The sequence below is a fragment of the Cornus florida genome, unplaced genomic scaffold (genome assembly GCF_030987335.1).
Source record: "Cornus florida cultivar Cherokee Brave unplaced genomic scaffold, ASM3098733v1 CherokeeBrave_3.0.0_Hap2_Chr10, whole genome shotgun sequence".
Lineage (NCBI taxonomy): Eukaryota > Viridiplantae > Streptophyta > Magnoliopsida > Cornales > Cornaceae > Cornus > Cornus florida.
Window position 1 is genome coordinate 77,528,050 of NW_026775580.1, and position 18,775 is coordinate 77,546,824.

At 35.8% G+C, this 18,775-nt stretch overlaps 2 protein-coding genes, 1 long non-coding RNA gene and 2 other non-coding genes across 7 annotated transcripts; all 5 read right to left on the reverse strand.

Annotated features, from left to right (window-relative positions):
- Nucleotides 1–721: 721 nt before the first annotated feature.
- LOC132277016 (uncharacterized) lies at nt 722–8,110 on the reverse strand. 2 transcript variants are annotated; one of them, XM_059778705.1, is made up of 10 exons: nt 7,349–8,110; nt 6,644–6,680; nt 6,464–6,542; nt 6,318–6,363; nt 6,116–6,214; nt 3,535–3,603; nt 3,124–3,451; nt 2,854–3,008; nt 1,620–2,686; nt 722–1,060 (listed from the first exon to the last, which is right to left on the reverse strand). In XM_059778705.1, the coding sequence occupies exons 1-9, from the start codon at nt 7,757–7,759 to the stop codon at nt 1,676–1,678; spliced, it is 2,235 nt and encodes a 744-aa protein (XP_059634688.1). In that variant the 5' UTR covers nt 7,760–8,110; the 3' UTR covers nt 722–1,060; nt 1,620–1,675. The 2 variants fall into 2 exon arrangements, with proteins under 2 accessions (XP_059634688.1, XP_059634687.1); XM_059778704.1 differs by having other exon boundaries at nt 722–1,063; nt 7,349–8,109.
- A 1,930-nt stretch (nt 8,111–10,040) lies between these two features.
- LOC132278877 (pentatricopeptide repeat-containing protein At2g01860) lies at nt 10,041–12,319 on the reverse strand. Its single transcript, XM_059780772.1, has one exon. The coding sequence runs from the start codon at nt 11,865–11,867 to the stop codon at nt 10,281–10,283; it is 1,587 nt and encodes a 528-aa protein (XP_059636755.1). The 5' UTR covers nt 11,868–12,319; the 3' UTR covers nt 10,041–10,280.
- A 1,733-nt stretch (nt 12,320–14,052) lies between these two features.
- Nucleotides 14,053–14,118, reverse strand: LOC132280637 (small nucleolar RNA snoR101). Its single transcript, XR_009471644.1, has one exon. It is a non-coding gene; the product is annotated as a small nucleolar RNA snoR101 (small nucleolar RNA).
- A 562-nt stretch (nt 14,119–14,680) lies between these two features.
- On the reverse strand, nt 14,681–17,914 carry LOC132278987 (uncharacterized). Of its 2 annotated transcripts, none has more exons than XR_009471189.1 (2): nt 17,843–17,914; nt 14,681–17,085 (listed from the first exon to the last, which is right to left on the reverse strand). It is a non-coding gene; the product is annotated as an uncharacterized LOC132278987 (long non-coding RNA). The 2 variants fall into 2 exon arrangements; XR_009471188.1 differs by having other exon boundaries at nt 14,681–17,126.
- On the reverse strand, nt 17,048–17,112 carry LOC132280636 (small nucleolar RNA snoR101). The gene has a single exon (XR_009471643.1). It is a non-coding gene; the product is annotated as a small nucleolar RNA snoR101 (small nucleolar RNA).
- Nucleotides 17,915–18,775: the final 861 nt, after the last annotated feature.

The window sequence follows — 18,775 nt, forward strand, 5'->3', positions numbered from 1 at the left end:
TTTTAATATTACATCAAACAGTTGAAATTTTACATAATCTATACAATTATTATTATTATTATTATTTTATATATATATATTTTTTATCACGTGCACCATTCAAGTCTGGAACCTCTATAATAATAGGTAAGTTTTTTTAACTAATTGGAACACAAACTTTATTATTTACCAGGAACCTCTATAATAATAGGTAAGTTTTTTTTAACTAATTGGAACACAAACTCTATAATAATAGGTAGGTTTTGATAAGGGATAGATATTATAATAAAAAGTTATCGTAATTATATATATACACACACCCATATAAATATACTACACATAAGAATCAAGACAGTTAAGAGAAGAAAATTTTAAAAAGGTATTTTTGTCTGCAGAAGATATAGTAATTAATGAAGTTAAAAGTGGCCAATAACGACGACGCAAAAAGGACAGTAGCTTCCTCTATTGATAATCAGTACAAATTTAACAAAATCTGACACAAATTTGGGATTTGATTTATTGGTTAAAATATTGGAATAAGCCCAAAGTAATGCAAGACTTTAGGTAACATGACTGATGTATGTGTACTGTGTGACGATCCAATGCCATCAAGCATCCCCTAGCACCTTAACAGGGCTTATTTCTCGACAAACAGTGTGGAGGAATAGGAGCCCAGTTTTGGTGAAAAGATTGCCCAAGTCATATCAAATGTAGCATTACTCAAATTATAATTCATCTGGAGTAAGAAAAAAAATTTGTATATTACCGCTAAATTGACCCGCCACCATTACGGGATAAATACAATGCCTGTCTGTCCCCTACTAAATACAACGCTGAAATCACAGGACCCAACGGAATTAGGAATTAATTGTCCGAACAAATCAAAGAGTAGAACTCTACCCAGTAAACCCACCACCGTTGTCGTCGTCGTCGTCGTCGTCCATGTTGGATACAACAAAGTATCCTAATCCACCGCCACCTATCTAACACCCATCTCCCTTTTAGTCCACTCCAATTTGCCATCAAATCTCCAACAGCATAACTACTTCCACTATGAGAGTGAGTTGCCATGGCAGTGGACCTGCTAGTAAGGGAGGTCAAACAATTTCAGAAAAACCAATATATGTCTATATGATCAGAAATATAGTGTGTCTGTGGCATATATATGTGCAATACCCAAAAGCAGAAAAGAATGGCTTTGTGTGAAGTACCATCATCACGCATAATACTCGATGATAGTTTGGGGGTCATAGTTTAGAAACACGTTGATGGTATGTTATTTTAGTAGAGAATAAAATTGTATGGGGTCATAAGAAGAATGGTGTTTAAGTGAAGCAATTGGAGTGTGTCACTTCAATGTTAAAAAGATGAAAACAGAACAGAGAGTAGATGCTGATGTATGGCAATAAGAGAGTGGTCTCAGTATTGTTTATGAAATTAGAATTTCATTAAGGCTAGCATTATATGGTTCCATCACTTTTGTGAGGCCAAAATGGCTATTCTGAAAATTTTAATTGCTTAAGCAAGCACAATTCGTTCAGTCAACCAACGGAACATGAAGGGGGGAATCAGTTATCAACAATAAAGCAGGAGGGGTGTCGGTGCCATTACAAAAAAATCTAGCTTTAGTAAACAAGTACCTTGGATGAGGTGAATATGATTTAGCCAAGGCCAATACGCACGACGAGCTCCAATGCTAATCTGGCTGCTGGGGTGAACCAATACCAAGACTAGAACTAGGCGAGCCAGGAGACTGGAATCTGACATTCAGGTCAGGTGGAACTGGAAGAGAATAAGGTCTATGGTGAGGTGACAATCCCTGCCAAGGGGATTTCCTAGAAAATCCCACTTCAGGTGGTGTGTGAGAATCAGGACTGCTACCTGGGGCTGATACATTTCCAAAATGAATACTTCTAGAATTTCCTGGCAACTTGGGCTCTTCTGAAATTATATGATTTTCAGCCATTGGAAGAGTCGAAAAATTATCTCCCCTAGAAACCAAGCCAAACATTTGAGAAGGCACTGAAGCTTCTTCCATTCCAGACTGTCCAGTGGGCCTTCCTAATCCTGTCATCCCCGTTTGAGATGAAAGACTATAACCAGAGCCAACATTTAAACCATTCCTATCTGGGTGAAGTACTTTTAGCTGAGTCTGGAACGAACGTGTAGGTCTTACCCCATCTACACCAGTCTTCACTACAGCAAACTCATTTTGCAAATTTAGTCCACCAACACCTATAACCATATTGTCTTTACCAGGCGAAGAAGACTTGTATGTGCCAACAGAATTTAAGCCAGGGGTAGATGGAGTTACGGGTCTGCTTGGACGGCCATCGCTGAATGAGTTCTTCACTACAGCCAACTCATTTTGCAAAATTTGTCCACCAACACCTATAACCATATTGTCTTTACCAGGCGAAGAAGAACAGTATTTACCAGTAGAATTTAAGCCAAAAGTAGATGGTGTTACGGGTCTGCTTGGACGGCCATCGTTGCATGAGTTGCTTAAAAAATTCTGCTTCTCAAATGATAAAGATTCGGGCCGTTGTGATGACTCATTTACTCCCACCCATCCAGGACCAAACTTGAGTCCAGTAGGCAGAACACGCTCAATTTTCTTCAAAGCAATTTTCCAAACAGCAGGACCAAGATTTGAAGCAAATTTTGCTAGGCTTCTTGCATAACCATGCTCATATTGTAGACCTACCTGAATTAGGCCCAAATAAAAAAACAAAAAGAACAGAACATGCAGTTAGGTTAACATGTGTTACCAAACACTTCGGGTTGAAAATAGTTACCATGCATCTAGCAAAGCTGTTTCCAGCTCCCAATTAAGAACTAAAACAAGTGTATTAACTTTGTCTAGATACATACTCCAATCAATTGTTTGTCATGTCCATTGAGGGTAGTCAATACAGAGGGATTATGACCAAAAGAAGAAGGATGGAATTGCTTGTAGGTGGCACGCCTGTTCTCATCTGATATAAATTGTTTCTTCCCATGTTTCACCTCGGCCCTCAAAATGGAAGCTGCAAACCAAAAAAAAATGACTTTTTGTTTCACTGAGGTTGAAGTATAAAAGGAAAAAATTGACAGACAAATATGGAACTTAGCAGCAAAATACAGTGGATTTAAGTCCTAAACCTGGAAATTCATCATTCCATTCAGACAATGAGTGGGTGTAAGTTTCATTATGGCGTGACCGGTGGAAATCTCTGACCAGTGCATCCATAGGTCCTCTATTTAGATTGTAAGAGTTGGACCCAATGGCATTATCTCCTCCAGTAGCAACAGTTGCATCTGAGGAAATCTCAGGACCAAAACGCTCAAGGGGGGGTCTGCCCACAGACTTTTCCAAGTTCTTGCTTGGTGGCCTGCCTCTCCTCACAACTATTGGTCGTGGTTCACCATCATCACTAACTTGTTTCAAATTTTCAAAGTCCCTCTTTGCAAGCTCATGTATGGACCGGGCCTAACAAAAAATGCCCAACATTCAAAACAACTTAAAAGTAAATTTATTAGGGAAAAATGGAATGCGTTCAGACTTCGCCGCACCTGTCGAAAGTAAACAGTGTCTGGAGCATTATACTGCATTGCATTTGAACATATCAAGAGAATGTCAGCCTGCAGATATTAAATAGTGAGTGAGTTCAGAATCCTAAAATATCAACATCAAATTTTAGAAAGAGAAATCACCAAAATACTCGGGGGGAAGGTAACATGACAAAGATATTGCTTTAAGTAAAACTCTGATTCGATGAGTTCATGGAAAAAGCTAGCTAAACTATCACAAGTTTTGATACATAATCTTGAAATAGCAACACAAGCTACAAGTTTGTCATCAATTCAAACTGCTTTACTCTTATAGACTAACCCAAATTGTAACCTTTTATAGTTTAAAGCTATACAAATATTGAATGGGAATATCATTTCATCAAATGTATCTTAGATTACTAAAAAATTAATCGAATGATGCTAATATAGCACATACAAAAGGTCATAAACATTTCAACGGAGCCACGCTCCCTTTTTTTATCAATGATGTTCTCAATAATAATATAATTGTACTTCCCACATTAGGGAGATTAGAGCTGTGTTACCCGGACTATCCTATTCCCCTCAACAAACCTATGTTGACACATCACAAGAAGGGTATGTATGGGATATATGTCCGAAACACGTAACCAAATCAGATGCCAGGATCCTCTAATCTTGATGATGGAAGAAGAAGAAAAACTCAAATGTGATAGCAAAGAAGGATTACCTAATTTTTAGATAGACGGAATCTCTCTCTCTCTCTCTCTTTTACCCACTTAATTTTGATTATTATCGAGTTCATTTTTAAAGAATAATAGCATAATGTTATATTTTAATGTAGCATATTGTGTTGTTAAGTGTGCAAGACAGGTTTTTTTCAAGCCAAATTTATGTATCCTAGTTAGGTATCTAACATGGTGACACCTCATGGATAAATAAAAAATAAATCAATTGTTCCAAACACTCCCCAGTGCTAGAATTATGCTGTACGAAACACATCTTAAGGAACCATGCCCAACACTCTAGAGAACAATATAAACAAACATGCAACTTACAGTTTTTAAACAAAGGGGTAGAATGTAATCATAAGGATAAAAATACATTAATTGAGGGTAGCATTTTTATAATCTTAGTGCATAAGTTCAGATAATTAATCAAAATTATATGCTTGTCTTATATAATAAATGTATGCATCTAATTATCTGTATATATTGACAAATTCTCACCATGTTTGTGTCCTGTTCTTAAAATTTCTCATGTCAGTGTATCCACACATATTGTGTAGTATCCGTACTTAATTAAATTATTGAGCACCAACCATTGAGATACTATAGAAGATGGTACACTGCAAGCAGATTACAGACCTTACAGAAGCACATCACACGTGTCGGCGTAAACTAAAATGGTAGTTAATTTCTGAAACCTATACAGATAGAAATCAATATAATTATAATTGGTCACCTTAAAAGTAGTTCTTGCAATGCTTATCTTACGATAATTTTTTTCTTTTTTACTTTTTTATGAAAGGAAAAAGAAAAAGTTTCAACACCTCAAAAGAGGGAGAGAATGTTCCAACAAAAAGGCTATTGTTTACATTCCATTGCTTGTTAGATGAACAACAGATAATCACAACAAAATGAAGTAATCTGACTGAAACACAAGAGAAAAAACAACAAAGTCGTACAGGGAGTCATATTCCCTGATCTTCATTCAAATACTACTATTTCCATTGAAAGGTATACAACCAACAAATGTCTTTAGTTGTCCCCTCCATCATGTCCAAGGGTAAGTTAAGGCACAGCCAGTGCCCCTGCTTCAACCACCCAGAGTAATATTAACTAGATAACATTATAGTGCATTTAGATGCAATAAACGGTAGATGGCAGACATGGAAAAGATTAAAATAATCCATTAACACCATGATCACAAATCAAGCGACATAAATATATTGTAAGATCGATTAAGCATGCATTACATGGCAGTGGAACATTCACATTCAACCGAACTTTCAGATCCCAATTCCTCGTTCATTATATATGTCGATGGATCTTACAGTACTCAAAAGCACATCAAATTTCAGACCACCACCAAGATCCAGTAAGAAAATATATTTTGATCTTCTTTCCACCTCCTCCTCCCCCAGATTCTCACATCTCCCTTCATCACATATTGTGGCTATTCTTTTCAAGGAAACTGTATAAATACTATTCTAAAGTGCCTGCATCATTTATCATTAATCAATCTCTAAAAGTAGGGGGTCATACAATTTGAAGTGACCAACAGAGTTCTTGATCCTTAGTGAAAGACATGCTGAAGTCAATGCAAAAATCCACATATATAATAATTCTACTGAATGTGCATTTATAGACAACACATACAAATGCTGAAAGCTGAATATTTCAGCATTGACCAGAAACAAGTTGCAGCTAAGCATTTCCCAGAAACTGAAAGAATTATTCATGAACTTATACACTGGAATAAGCTCTACATCTACACTAGATGCCATGACAGAAACAATATCCAGCAACAAACACAAATTTTATTTTCAAACACAAAGTTCAAATACCCAAAACATAGAGTCAGACAGTCAAAAACCAACCTCAAAATCCTCTAGGTTGGAATAAAGTCCCTCATTTAATTTCTGCCTCACAGTCCCAAAATCCATTGGATGCTCTATAATTTCATGGTAATCAGGAAGCTGCATAACAACTGTTCCAATATCAATTTAAGAAATGGGAATTCAAGTAGCACCAGTTATAATTGTCCAATTTTTTGGAACTCAAGGTAGCATCAGCAAGCACCTCATCTGGATCTACAGGCTCTGAGAATACCCCATAAGTGTCCTTCCTGCAGTTAAGTTTAAAGAACCAAAAAGCTTATTGCTAAAATCCAAATTAATAGTACAATGGAAAAGAACCTATAAGAAGTCGGAAAAGAAAAAACACACTTTTGAAGCCTGTCAAGGATGAACAGAACCAACTTTTTGTCTGGCAAAGGTGTTGTGGGGCCCGACTCCATTGGCATCCCTGCCCTCAAATAAAAGATATAATTAAATTTAAACAGAATTAAAATACTGGGAATTTGAAACAAAATTCCTTTTGTCAAAGAATGGAGTTTTGATTGGAACCATGTATAGATTTCATTGATTCAGAAAGCTTTTGACCCTGCAAATAGATGAGGTCAGACGAAATTTTTTAATTAGAATTAAACCTAGTGGTTATTGAAGAATCACAAACAACGACAGTTGCAGTATAATTGAACACACATAGAGCAAGTGCATGTGATAATAACTGAGAATAATTAAAGAAAAGACAAATCTAAACTTTTTCCAAGACATGATGGTGTGTGTACCCACTTTCTGTACATAAATAAAGGTCGCTTAAATACGAACAATCAAGAATAAAATAATAATAGGAAGAATTTATACTGATTAGAAACTGAAAAACTATGACTCAACCAGATTACAAAACATTAAAAAGAATAAATATACAAGCTTTATGTATATATTTCCAAAACCAAAACCAAGTCCAACACATGCACTCAACTTCCGATCTTGGAAGCCACCGAGGGGACCAGAAAAGAGCGTTCTAATTAAGCGCGAAATTCCAAAAGATTCAAATCCCATCAACACACCGTATATTCTAAACAAAACAAAAGAAAATCAAAAATAGAAAATAGATAAAATCGATTCTTTTTCGATTTCCAAATATAGAAGTATAGAGAAGTAACCCATAAGTTTCGAAATCTTTGAAAAGCTAATTTATCGGGGGGAATTTTAGAGATATATATATATACACACACATACACATATATATTTATATAAATTGGTGACCTGATCAGTAGCGATTTCACCAGATCCGTCACCGACGGCATTGATCCTCCGTTTCTTGGCGCGATTTTCAGCATCGGCATTGGAATCAGAAGCGTAAGAAGCCGAATTGAGGGAGAGGGATAGAGAATTGGCGGAGGATCCAGGCTGATGAAAATGTTGATTGGAAGGGGGCAAACGGACGACGAGCTTGACCTTCTTCTCTTTGCGCTCGTCGTCATCGTCTCCGTCGGCCTCAATGAAGTCCGGCGACGGAGAGGTTCCGTCGTCGAAGTTAGGGTTCCGACGAGTGGATCGACGGCTGCTAGGGTTGCTGTTGAAATTAGGTTTGGAAGTGATTAGGGTTTGTTTTTGTTGATTGAGAATGCGTTTTTGGAGATCTAAGACAGAAGGTCGTCCTCTCTTCTTCTTCATCTCCGCTGCTGCCACCTTACCCGTTGTTGGCGTAATCTCTCTTTCTTTCTCTCTCTTTCTCTCTCTTCAAACAGGCGTTATTTTTATTTTTTATTTTTTTCTTATGAACAGATGGAGTTTGCGCGTGAGAATCACACGGAAATCGAAACGACGTCGAGGGGAGAGAGAGCGGGAGGGTCTTGGAACGGGGTGTGTCACGTGTGTTTGAGACCCGTGACTATGGTTGGGACTTGGCCCTTGGGTGTATAAAAAAAGTAAAGGGAATTTTTATAGATATTTTTTTTTCCTTGGCCAATTTTATTTTATAATATTCTAATTTTTTCTTTTTTGTTATTTGGACTTAAATCCTCTTGAAGTGGACAAAAGTCTTTCATTGCAATTCAAGTTTTCGTAAGGGTTATTTGTTGAGCTAATTCTTATGTGTTAAAATTGATTTTGGGAGAATGTTAAAGCATAATTGCTATGTTATTAACTCGTTGGATTATTTTAGTTAACTCTGTGAAATATATGATCAAAGTTGTGCCCGCATAGCCGCGCATATACTCAGTAAAATTCTAATAATTGAGGTTGTGCCAATTATGCTTTAACTTGTACCCCACGTGTAGTTTAAACATTCCAACTGCACGACCATTGCTTCAAAACAGAAGTAGCGAAAACTCGAATTAAAAAGTAATCTAATTTCAATTACCGATGTTGCTACCAGTGGTAAAAATTTCGAAATAAAATTAATATAATCTCAAAATAAAGATGATGCAAATTCAAAATTAATGTGGTGAAATTGAAATAAAAAAAGAAAGAAGAAATCTGATGGAGTCAAAGTCTAATAGTTTTGAAAAAATAAAGTTGACCAAAATGCTGACTTCTGTTCACTGTCACTTTTTGTGCATCAGGTACCACTTTTGTTTTAGATATAGAGATACCACATTTATTCATATAGATACCACTTTTTGCACTTTTTGTGCATTCAGGTACCTGATGCACAAAATGTGGTACCTATTTGCCTAAATGTGGTACCTATGTAAGGACAAACAGTGTTTTTTCATGTCTTTATTTTTTCGAAACTATGGGTCATTAAATAATGCCATCAAATAATATTGGTCATTAGCACCATTTATATGTAATAATCCCTACAGTAGTAACCACCATAAAATAGTGACCACTTTGAATGTGGAAAGAAGGGCGTGATTTGGGCGATTTACATGATTTTGGCGAATCATAATAAAATTGAATAAAGTTGACACGTTTATTTGTGTCGAATTGTGATTGACTGGGACTATAAAAGAATTTCTCAATCCCGTGGTATTGCAAGAAATGGTGTCAAGATTTTGATCCTCAATGAAAACACTAGGATGGAAATTTCTTATTAAACCTTCATGCAGCAAAAATAAAAATAAAATTTATTGACAAAATAATTGTTGGTTGCCATACTGCCATTTTATTGGATTCACACTTGACTATGCTAAATTCCAACCACAACTGATATCAGATGTTGGCACCAAACTTTCACTGGCACAATATCATGGCAAACATTAAAGTTTAAAGTATGGCCTTTAGTATAGCAAACAATGATGCCAAGGCAAGTATGATCACTTTTTTTTTTCCCCACCTCCGGGCACACGCAACATCCCACAAGCCACGTGCAGTGGGCAAGACGGCAAGTATGATCACATTGATCACCAATGAAGTTGTTATAAAGAGGGAAGAAGCATAGTTGCAAGACGTAGCACAAACTTCAGAAGAGAAGCAGAACACAAATCTGGAATGCAGATCATCTTGGTAAAGAAGTCGGTATGAACAACAGTAGTGAGAAAGAGAAGTATTGCATAAGATTGTACTAGTCTTGATCACAGTCCTCACTAGGATTCAAGCATAAATCATGATCCAGACCAATTAAAATTACAATCTTCAACCTATATCAGTTGGGGCCTTATGCAATTCATCCTCTGCTTGCACGTTACGACGACAGAGAGGACTAGAAGCAATTAAAACCGACAACACATTGTCAAAGGAACCAAGTGAGATAGTGTTGCTACATCAAAACTGACCTTATTAATTAGATCAACAAATCAAAAAGAAATTGTAGTAAACACTAAATGAATAGTTCCAATAACTAGTGGTGGAATTAATCTTTCATCAAGAATCAATGGCTATACTTGTTGGCTAGTGCATCCAGTTTCTGCTCAAATGGATGAGTAGGCATCTTGAATTATAATAAGAAGCATAGATAAACTAGTTCCATATGAAGCATTATTAACCAAGTATTATCAAGAAGAATGGCACAAATGAAAACAGTGATTACATATATTATGTCATAAACATGAATACCAGAAGAATCTGAGCTATCGGTGGTAACACCGGAATCAAGGATCCAACAGACGACTATAAAATCGGGTATATGAGCATAAGGTGTGAGATTTACTGCACCCAGAAACCACCAAGAAAACTTTTTGGACACCAAATACATTCAAAAATAAAAATCACATGTAATCGATAATTACATTTAACTAGTTATCTGAAACCCCTAACCTGATTTACGTTGAAGTTGCAACAACTCTGACCTCATTTGCTTATCCAATATGAAACCTGCCATTTCGGCCTCCCTGCATACCTCTTTACACTTCGACACTCTCCCAGAGACCTTGTAGATCGTGAACAAGTCCCGGTAAATGTCATATGTTGGAGTGAGACCTGCCTCCTTAAGTTTGGAGAAATATCTAACAGTCCTTGGGAGATCATTCAAAGCAACTAAAAGCTTTATTACCACGCGATAAGCAGGAAGATCAAATAGACAATTTGAACCTTCCATTTCCCAGACCAGTGTCAATGCCTCCCTGTATTTATTCGCTGAATAATGGCTATGAATCATGGTAGTGTACATAACCACACTTGGACCATCCCCGGATTGTTTGAACCAGTTAAAAAGACTCTCCGCTATTTCAAATTTCCCAAGCTTTACACAGACTTTCATGATAGATGTACAGTCCTGCTGGCTTAAATTCAGATCTTCTCTTTCTCCGAGTTCTTCTAATAAGGTCAATACCAGCATCTCCTTATCTGTGTTCTTTCCTAGTTCTAGTATAAATTTAGCATATATGCTGGAACCCAACATTCTTTTACCATCCTTGGCAAGTAGAAGAAGCCTCCAGGCAAGTTTGAAGCTTCCTCCTTTAATGAACCCCCTTATCATTGCCTCAATCACAGTCCGACTAGCCAAGCTCGTGAACTTCTCAAGGTCGAATGGCAATTTTAACTCACGAGTCCTTGCTAAGACCTCAACAGTTGAAGCCAGAATCCGATCATCCGGGAATAGTTGAGGTTGCTTCTGAGCCCAGGAGAACGTCTGCAGAGCACGGTCTGGAAGACCCATGTGTCCTAACTCCCGGATTGTCAATGATAAGGACCCCTTTCGCAGGAATGGAACCCACTTCTTTAGAACAACAGATGCATCTTCCTCAGAGGGAAGGTTTCTAATTTCCTTGGCCAGATTAATTAAAATACTCGGGTTCTTGTATACTTGCTTGGATAATGATTGCCGAGAAGAAATTGCAGCTGAAGAAGCTCGTTTCTTCGGTGTGGGAAGTCCCAAAGGTCGAAGCTTGTACGGAAGTGGGAGTGGAAGAGGCCTGTCCCTACTCAATTTTCCAGGTTTTTGAGGAATCCTTCCTCTAAAGAGAGATGAGATTGCTTCAATCTCATCTTGTTCCCAAACTGTATCATCATCTTCTTCTTCCTTTTGTTCCTCTTCGTCTTCACTATCCTCAGTTTCAGTGTCATACTGCCCATCAGGCCCAAGACTCTTGTCAATAGAATCAGGTGGTCCATTTTGAATCAAATCTGTATGTGAAGTGGTATCGGTGACATTGAGCGTGTCCTTTTTGAAGAAGGTGTTAACCCCGACGTCTGGTGGAAGTTTGGTGCGTCGAGGATAACGAAGGTTCTTGGGCAGTTTTCGATGGTAAATTCTGGTACTAGATTGTGCCATCAACAATATTCTACATATGCTTGATGGGTGCGTGTCAAATGCAGCTCTGCTGAACCGTTTGACCCCACGAAAAACATGCATTTCTGAGACAGGAAGCAGACAACGGGATGAAATTAAGCTCTCCATGTCTCAATTTTGGATGATTGAGGAATTCAAATGTGAGGTTGCTGAGATTTTGTATTACATGAGAGAGCAATATGTTTCTCGGAAGGAATTGGAAGGCAATCGAGCTGGCGTGGGAATTTCAACAAACAACTGGTGGGCATGAACATAGAGGATGGATATGTACGCTATTACGGAAAAACGATTGGGACTATCAAGGAACTGAGTCTCTCTCTCTCTCTCTCACACACACACACACACACTCACTCTCTCTCTCTCTCTCTCTTCCTTTTGTTGAGTGAGATCAAACAAACACTACCGTTTTTACGGTAAAGGAAAGGAATTTTTCGTCCGAAACAAAAACAGGGCCAATGTGTGATACGGTGCAGAGGTAGGACCAGTAACCAAAAAACCTTACCTTGATATGACACCTTCCATTGTTATTCTAACTCAATTCATTTTATTTCAAGTATTTGTGTAAATGGTGATAATGCCCCCATATTTATTATTTACTGAAGTTAAAGTCTTTATAATTTTTTTTTAAAAAAAATTATGTTGACCAAAATATTAATGTTGACCTGGAAAAATACTATTCACTTTCAAGGTTGTATTACTTTTTGGCAAATATGTATCACATTTTGGGCATGCCGTGTATCATTTTTGTTTTGGGCACAAAAATCCCACTTTTTGTGTACGTAACAAGTACCACTTTTTGTGCGTAAGATACTATTTTTTTGTGCAATATAAAACGTGATACTTGATGACCAAAAATAGTACCTGTATGCACAAAAAGTAGTACCTATGTGTCTAAATATGGTACTTCTATAAGGGTAAACAGTATTTAAGACTTTGACTCTATCAAATGGTAAATATAAATTATTAGCATCATTTATATGAAAATAATCCCTAAGTGTGTAAAAAGGAGAAATACATTTTAAAGAGACAATTTACACAAAAATTTCCAAAGTAGCAAAAAAATTCACTAAAGTATGAATAGTAAGTTTGGTGCCAGTTTGCTAATTCAATTCCGTAATTATGAACCACTTATTATAAAATTTTAAGTGACAAAAAAATCAATGAAAGTTTTAAAAAATGTCAAAGAAATATTTATTTTATAATTACCACTTAATATTTTCAACACTTAAAAATTGATTCTTAAATTAATACTTTTCAGTTCTGCCAAACAGCACTTGGCATGTACCACCTTGCTCTTATTGTTGTTACTTATTTGGCCATTTAAGTTATAAAAATGACAAGCATTCTCATTACCCATTTTTACCGTTATGTTCAAAATTAGTAAATTCACTAATATTTTCAGCACAGAAAGGAGGAGCCTTCATAAGGTCAGCAACTTTGACAAAGTAGTTCCAGTTTCTTGTCCATGGGTTTAGAAATGAAACCTCGCAGTTCCAATATATAAAAGGGAGTCAACACCAACACAATCCTAACATAACACGAATATGATTATTTTTATAGCAGCTGCCAAAATCAGGAGTGTACAAGAAACATAAAAACATGCTGTCTAAATTGTTCCTAACCAACTAAAAAACAAATGACTCCGGGTAGAATATCTCAGGAAACCAGTAAGAACGAACGAGTAACTAGTAATACTTCAGATGTAAAGGAGAAGTTAAATGTGGGAAAAACAATACAAGAAATAGAATATTATAACTTTTGCAGCCAGAGATGAAGGAAATAGATCATGATATGTGCGCAATTGAAATGTCATAAGGAACAACTAGAATGATTCAAATAACATGCACAGCATGCACACATGCACATTTGACATTCCTACCAACAGCCAAAACAATGACAATTAAAACAAAGAAAACCAAAACAATGATAATTCCTACAAAAATATCCCATGACATACAATTACCAAACATTCAGAATCCAGACTCTAAAATGGAACTCGCTATACAATACACAATTTGCTAGTACTGAAATTTAAAAATTTTTGACGATTGAAACTGACTTGTGTTACAGACCTCCAGTGTGGATAAAAGATCTTAAAACTTTCTATAAGACCTCTCACACCATCACCCAAGATGGAAAGCAAAGAAATATATATATATATTTTTTGGAAGTTAAGCAAAGATGATTTACCCATGAACAATAAGGAGGACAAATTGTATTTATATCGCTAAATGAGAAGCCAAAAATAAAAAATAAAGAAGAAGAAGAAATAAATGGGAAGTGTGAAGACTAGGGCATCAGTTATAAAGACTTGTCAACATGTGAACTTACCTGTAAGTTCAGAGATCAAGTGTAAGCCATCATTTGCCATAAGGAAACGCGTGTATATTAATAAAAAAAAATTTGAAACATATACCCATAGTGGAAGAGGCATAGCACTAATTTGTTGCCTTTTATGATTCCAGGTTTAAGCATGTTACACTGGTGCAGGCGATAGCTAGTAACGGAAATATGATTTATGAATAGAAATTTGGTCTAAGCAATGCCACATGATAAAACACGTTGGTATTACTTTATGCATGATATAGTGGAATCACATGATGAGTAGAAAGAACATGAATGTGCTGCATTATCGAATTAAGAAAGATCTGCTATTAGTATCACTCCAACCAAAAAAAATTACAATTCTAGAACATCCCATCCAAGACCATTGGATGGAATGAGCCCTTAAAATTCAAGAATAATGCAAAAAATAATTAATTAATTAATTTAAAAACTAAAAATGAAAACTTAATCTAATTCTTCACTATTTTCTATTTTGGTCTCAAAAATTTTAGAATCAAGTTATGCTGCAATAAGCATAGCCAAAAACTAACTATACAAAAAATCTACTAATAAATTTGTAGTAACCCAAAGGATAATTTACCAAAAATAAAAGTAGCCCACCAGATCTTCATTTTGTGAGATGATTCTTAGGCCGGACGCCTTTGTAACAGATGAATAACCCAAGATCATGCCAGAGCTCAACTTAAATGAGTTTGTTAACCACTAAAATCAAACTGCATACATGACCATTACCATCTATTAACTTAGTACAATCACAATATCAACCATCTACGCAACTATCTCCTTTCATGTCTTCCTAATTTACATGGTAACTCTTTTAGTCTAACAAGAGAATGCCATCACTCACCTTCAAAAGAGAACAAACTAAATTCTGAAAAAAAGTTGCTGCTCAAATTGGTATGTATGATACAATTGCTAGCTTGGAAATATGCATATCTGGAAGTCCTAATGCAGTCGCAACCCAAAAAAGAAACTTCCCTGTTCATCATTCATGAAAAAAGCAAAACCTCTCCACCACCTGAAATGATGCAATCCAAGAACTCCCTAACTTCTTTTGTATCTTTAAAAGAGTAAATATTAGCAAAATCACAATCCAAATATACCAAACCCCACTGATCCTTCTCAAAGCAATCCAACGCCTACTCCAAATCCCACCATACTAATGGCCTTGCTTTTGAAAATTTTTAAGCCAAAATTTTCGATGCCTGTAATTTTTGACAAGAAATGCCTTTGCAAGCATTGCATGCTGCACCAAATAATCAAATGCTGTGGCAAGAAACTCCTAACCAAAACCACTTGTCTTCATCCCCTCTTTATATAGCTTGTTAATATCCAATCGATCCTCTCAATCCTCAGTCAATTTACTAAGGGCAGCAGCTACCTCTCCAAGTTTTGCCAAAATGCTTTCAAGTTGATCTGTCTCATACGAGATGCGACTTCTCTTGCCATGTTGTCTTGATTTGGATGACGTTGCACTTGATGAGATCACTCTTTTACCAATCTCTTTCTCCATTGATGCTTCTTCAGTGCTAATGCCATTATCTAAAGGTACTGACTCAAGCCATCGGTATATTCCAAATGTGTCGTTATCTCTTCCTCCATTGATGATTTACTAAAATTTCCTTTTGCTTTATTCTTACCGACAACTAGAGAGATTTCATCATACATTTCAATATTTTTGTTGAGGTACTTCTCATGACTAGGATTCATCTGTTTTAGATTAAAAAAGAGAGTGACAAAATTTCAAAAACTATAATAGTTCCATATTCATTAAAATAACAACACTGATCATGAAAAAATGCATACCTGAATATGTTCATCATATACAGTTGGATTAACTACTACCATCTTCATATTCTCATCCCATTCAAATCCTGATTTTCAACAAAGTTGGTCTATTGTCGACCATACATTTTTTACAGTTCGAAGACAGTGTTCTACATGATCGGACGAGCATTCAAATCCAAAATGCTCATTTATTGCATTTGCTACTCGATAAAAAGAACTAACTTATACCTGTTATTAGGTTTATTCCCGTTATTCACCTCATCGGCATGCATATTCAATAGCATCCTCTCCATTGGTTTTGTCCATCTAAATTGTTTGGAACCTTCTCCTTTTTTTTTTCCCATGTAGGTCAGTGTCAATATAAGACAACAAATAGAATCATACAATATAGCTAAAAATTAAACATAGCAGACTTAAGTGGTCTCATTGAGATATAAATGCAGTATTATAATTGTCAGAAAAAACACCATTTACATGATAACTAAAACAAAAAGTTGTTGCTCAACTGAGGAACACAACAGATCATAAAACACCTTGAGCGAGATTATATTTTTCTTCTACATGAAATATAATATAAGGTGGTGAATGAATCAGAATTTTTCTTCAACAAATAGAATTATAGATTTATCACTTACCATCCACTGGAAAAAGATTCTAGATTTTTGTTTGTTTGAACTATGAAGTTTATCAAGTTTACAGTTACTAGTTATTACTTAATACTTCAAGATATAATTGGGGCATTAAAGATAGTGATCTGACCCAAAATGTAATTCATATTGGCCTTCTTGTTCACAGCAAATATCATATGGAAGACTCCAGAAAGGATTTTGTTTAGCCACCCCCATTACAAGAACGACCCAAATAATACTATACTAGTTGGATTAATTATGACATGGAATCCAACCTTAATTATTGAAAATTGTGATCACTAAACCTTTAACACATGTCATAAGAAAAAAAAAAAATACAATTAATTTTTGACAATTGAAACTGACAACATGTGTTACAGGCCTTTATTGTGGCAAAAAAAAAAAAAAAAAAAAAAAGATCTTAAAACACTCAATGAGACCTCTAACACCATCACTCAGGATGGAAAGCAAAGATAAATGAGACGCCAAAAACAAAATGAGATAAACAGGAAGCGCAAAGAGTAGGGCATCAGTGATAAAAACTTGTCAACATGTGAACTTACCTGAAGTTCAGAGATCAAGTGTAAGCCATCATTTGCACAAACTTTGCACGAAGATACCGAAAAGTAGATAAATAAACAAGGCAAGACAAATTATGCAATTATTTCATGAAAATATATGAATATTTGCATTGACGATGAATTGCATGTATATAAAATAAAATTTGACACACACATATATATAGTGAAAGAGGCATAGCAACATATTTGTTGCCTTTCAGCATTGTCTGCTGGCTAAGATTCCAGATTTATGCATGTTAGATATTTGGAACAAAAATACCGGTTATGAACTTAAAAAAGAAATTTGGTCTAAGCATGCCATATGATAAAACAACTTGGTACAACATTGTATGCTATAGTTGGGCCATAAGAAATCCAAATTAAATTGAAAAAATACGAAAAAATGCAAGCCAGGAAGAGAATACAAAACAAAATATAGACTCAGATTTCTAAATGCAAGTACTATCCGATAAGTTTTGTTAAACCCACATCTCTGTTCCCCATCTTACTTCATATTTTGTAATATACACATATATATATTCTTTATCGCATAGCTAAATAATTACATCAAGAAATGAAAAAAGAATAAGAGCATATGCCTAATAAGATTTCTTTAACAATATTTAATAAATTCAAACACGAGAAAATTCGTAAAATCTCAGAAACTCATGAAATCACACATATTATCAGATTAAACATAACCAAATCGTTCATTTAGCAGTAATTCTCGAGTAGAAGAAGAGATACGGACAGTCCATACCATATGGTAGTAAATTTATTCACTTTTGAGGATTTGATCAACAGCTTCATTGTGTCAACTAGGGTTCATCTCCTAGGTCTAGCGAGAGTGATGGAGGGTTTTATATGGAGACATTCAGAGTTTTCATGGACCACGTGTGGGCCTGGGTTGGACCAATCTCCTGATTAAATTAGTTAGCCCAAGTCTGACCACTGCGTATTTGGGCTAAGATTAGTTCAGCCCAGCTGATACCATTGTATGACTATTTTTTAAAAAATTAAAAAGAAAGCAAATAAATAAATAAAAAGCTTCTTCACAAGAAAGAAAAGGGAAATGTGTAGCTTTGTTATTAAACTATGGAGTTATTGTGTAGCATCAATGAAAAGTTCACACTCAAAATAAGTAGTCACATGAGCTCTCTGGTGTTCAAATATTAATCCGAGAATTACTTAATTTATACCTGATGTGAAATAGAATACGTTTACTCATTGTTATACACACTCTTTATATAAGATTTTTACTATCTCACGAGGGACTCACACCCATGCAATAGTTCCCTTTACTCAAATTCTAGAGCCCCTAGATTCTTATATCATCATCACAAAAGCCAATTTCACATGCAAAAATACTAATGTTTATGTTACCCTTGTATTAACACCAAAATCACCAAATACACATTCGCATCGTGGTGCAACACAAGCACCAGTTCAATTCACTATAGTTTGCACTGTTTATGGTGAAAGCAAAGATGCTCCATCATTGTTTTTTCATAAAGTTGTTGCATTAGTTTTACTGATTAGACGTCCCAATTGTATGAAGTGTGGAGTGTGTTCTAATTAAAGCGCCAAAGAACTATAAACTGATGCGGGTTGTTAGATGCACCAAACTCTGTCGGGACCAAAGGAAAACCCTCAAATTATTACAGTCTCTGGAACGATTGGTCCGGGCAATCAC

Excerpts from the sequence above, each read along its gene's own strand:
- LOC132278877 (XM_059780772.1), bottom strand. The coding sequence starts at position 11,867 with ATGGAGAGCTTAATTTCATCCCGTTGTCTGCTTCCTGTCTCAGAAATG.
- LOC132277016 (XM_059778705.1), bottom strand. The coding sequence starts at position 7,759 with ATGAAGAAGAAGAGAGGACGACCTTCTGTCTTAGATCTCCAAAAACGC. Across the intron at positions 6,364-6,463 it reads ATCCTTGACAGGCTTCAAAA|GAAGGACACTTATGGGGTAT; the intron begins GTGTGTTTTTTC and ends ACTTAACTGCAG. Across the intron at positions 2,687-2,853 it reads ATGACAAACAATTGATTGGA|GTAGGTCTACAATATGAGCA; the intron begins GTATGTATCTAG and ends GGCCTAATTCAG.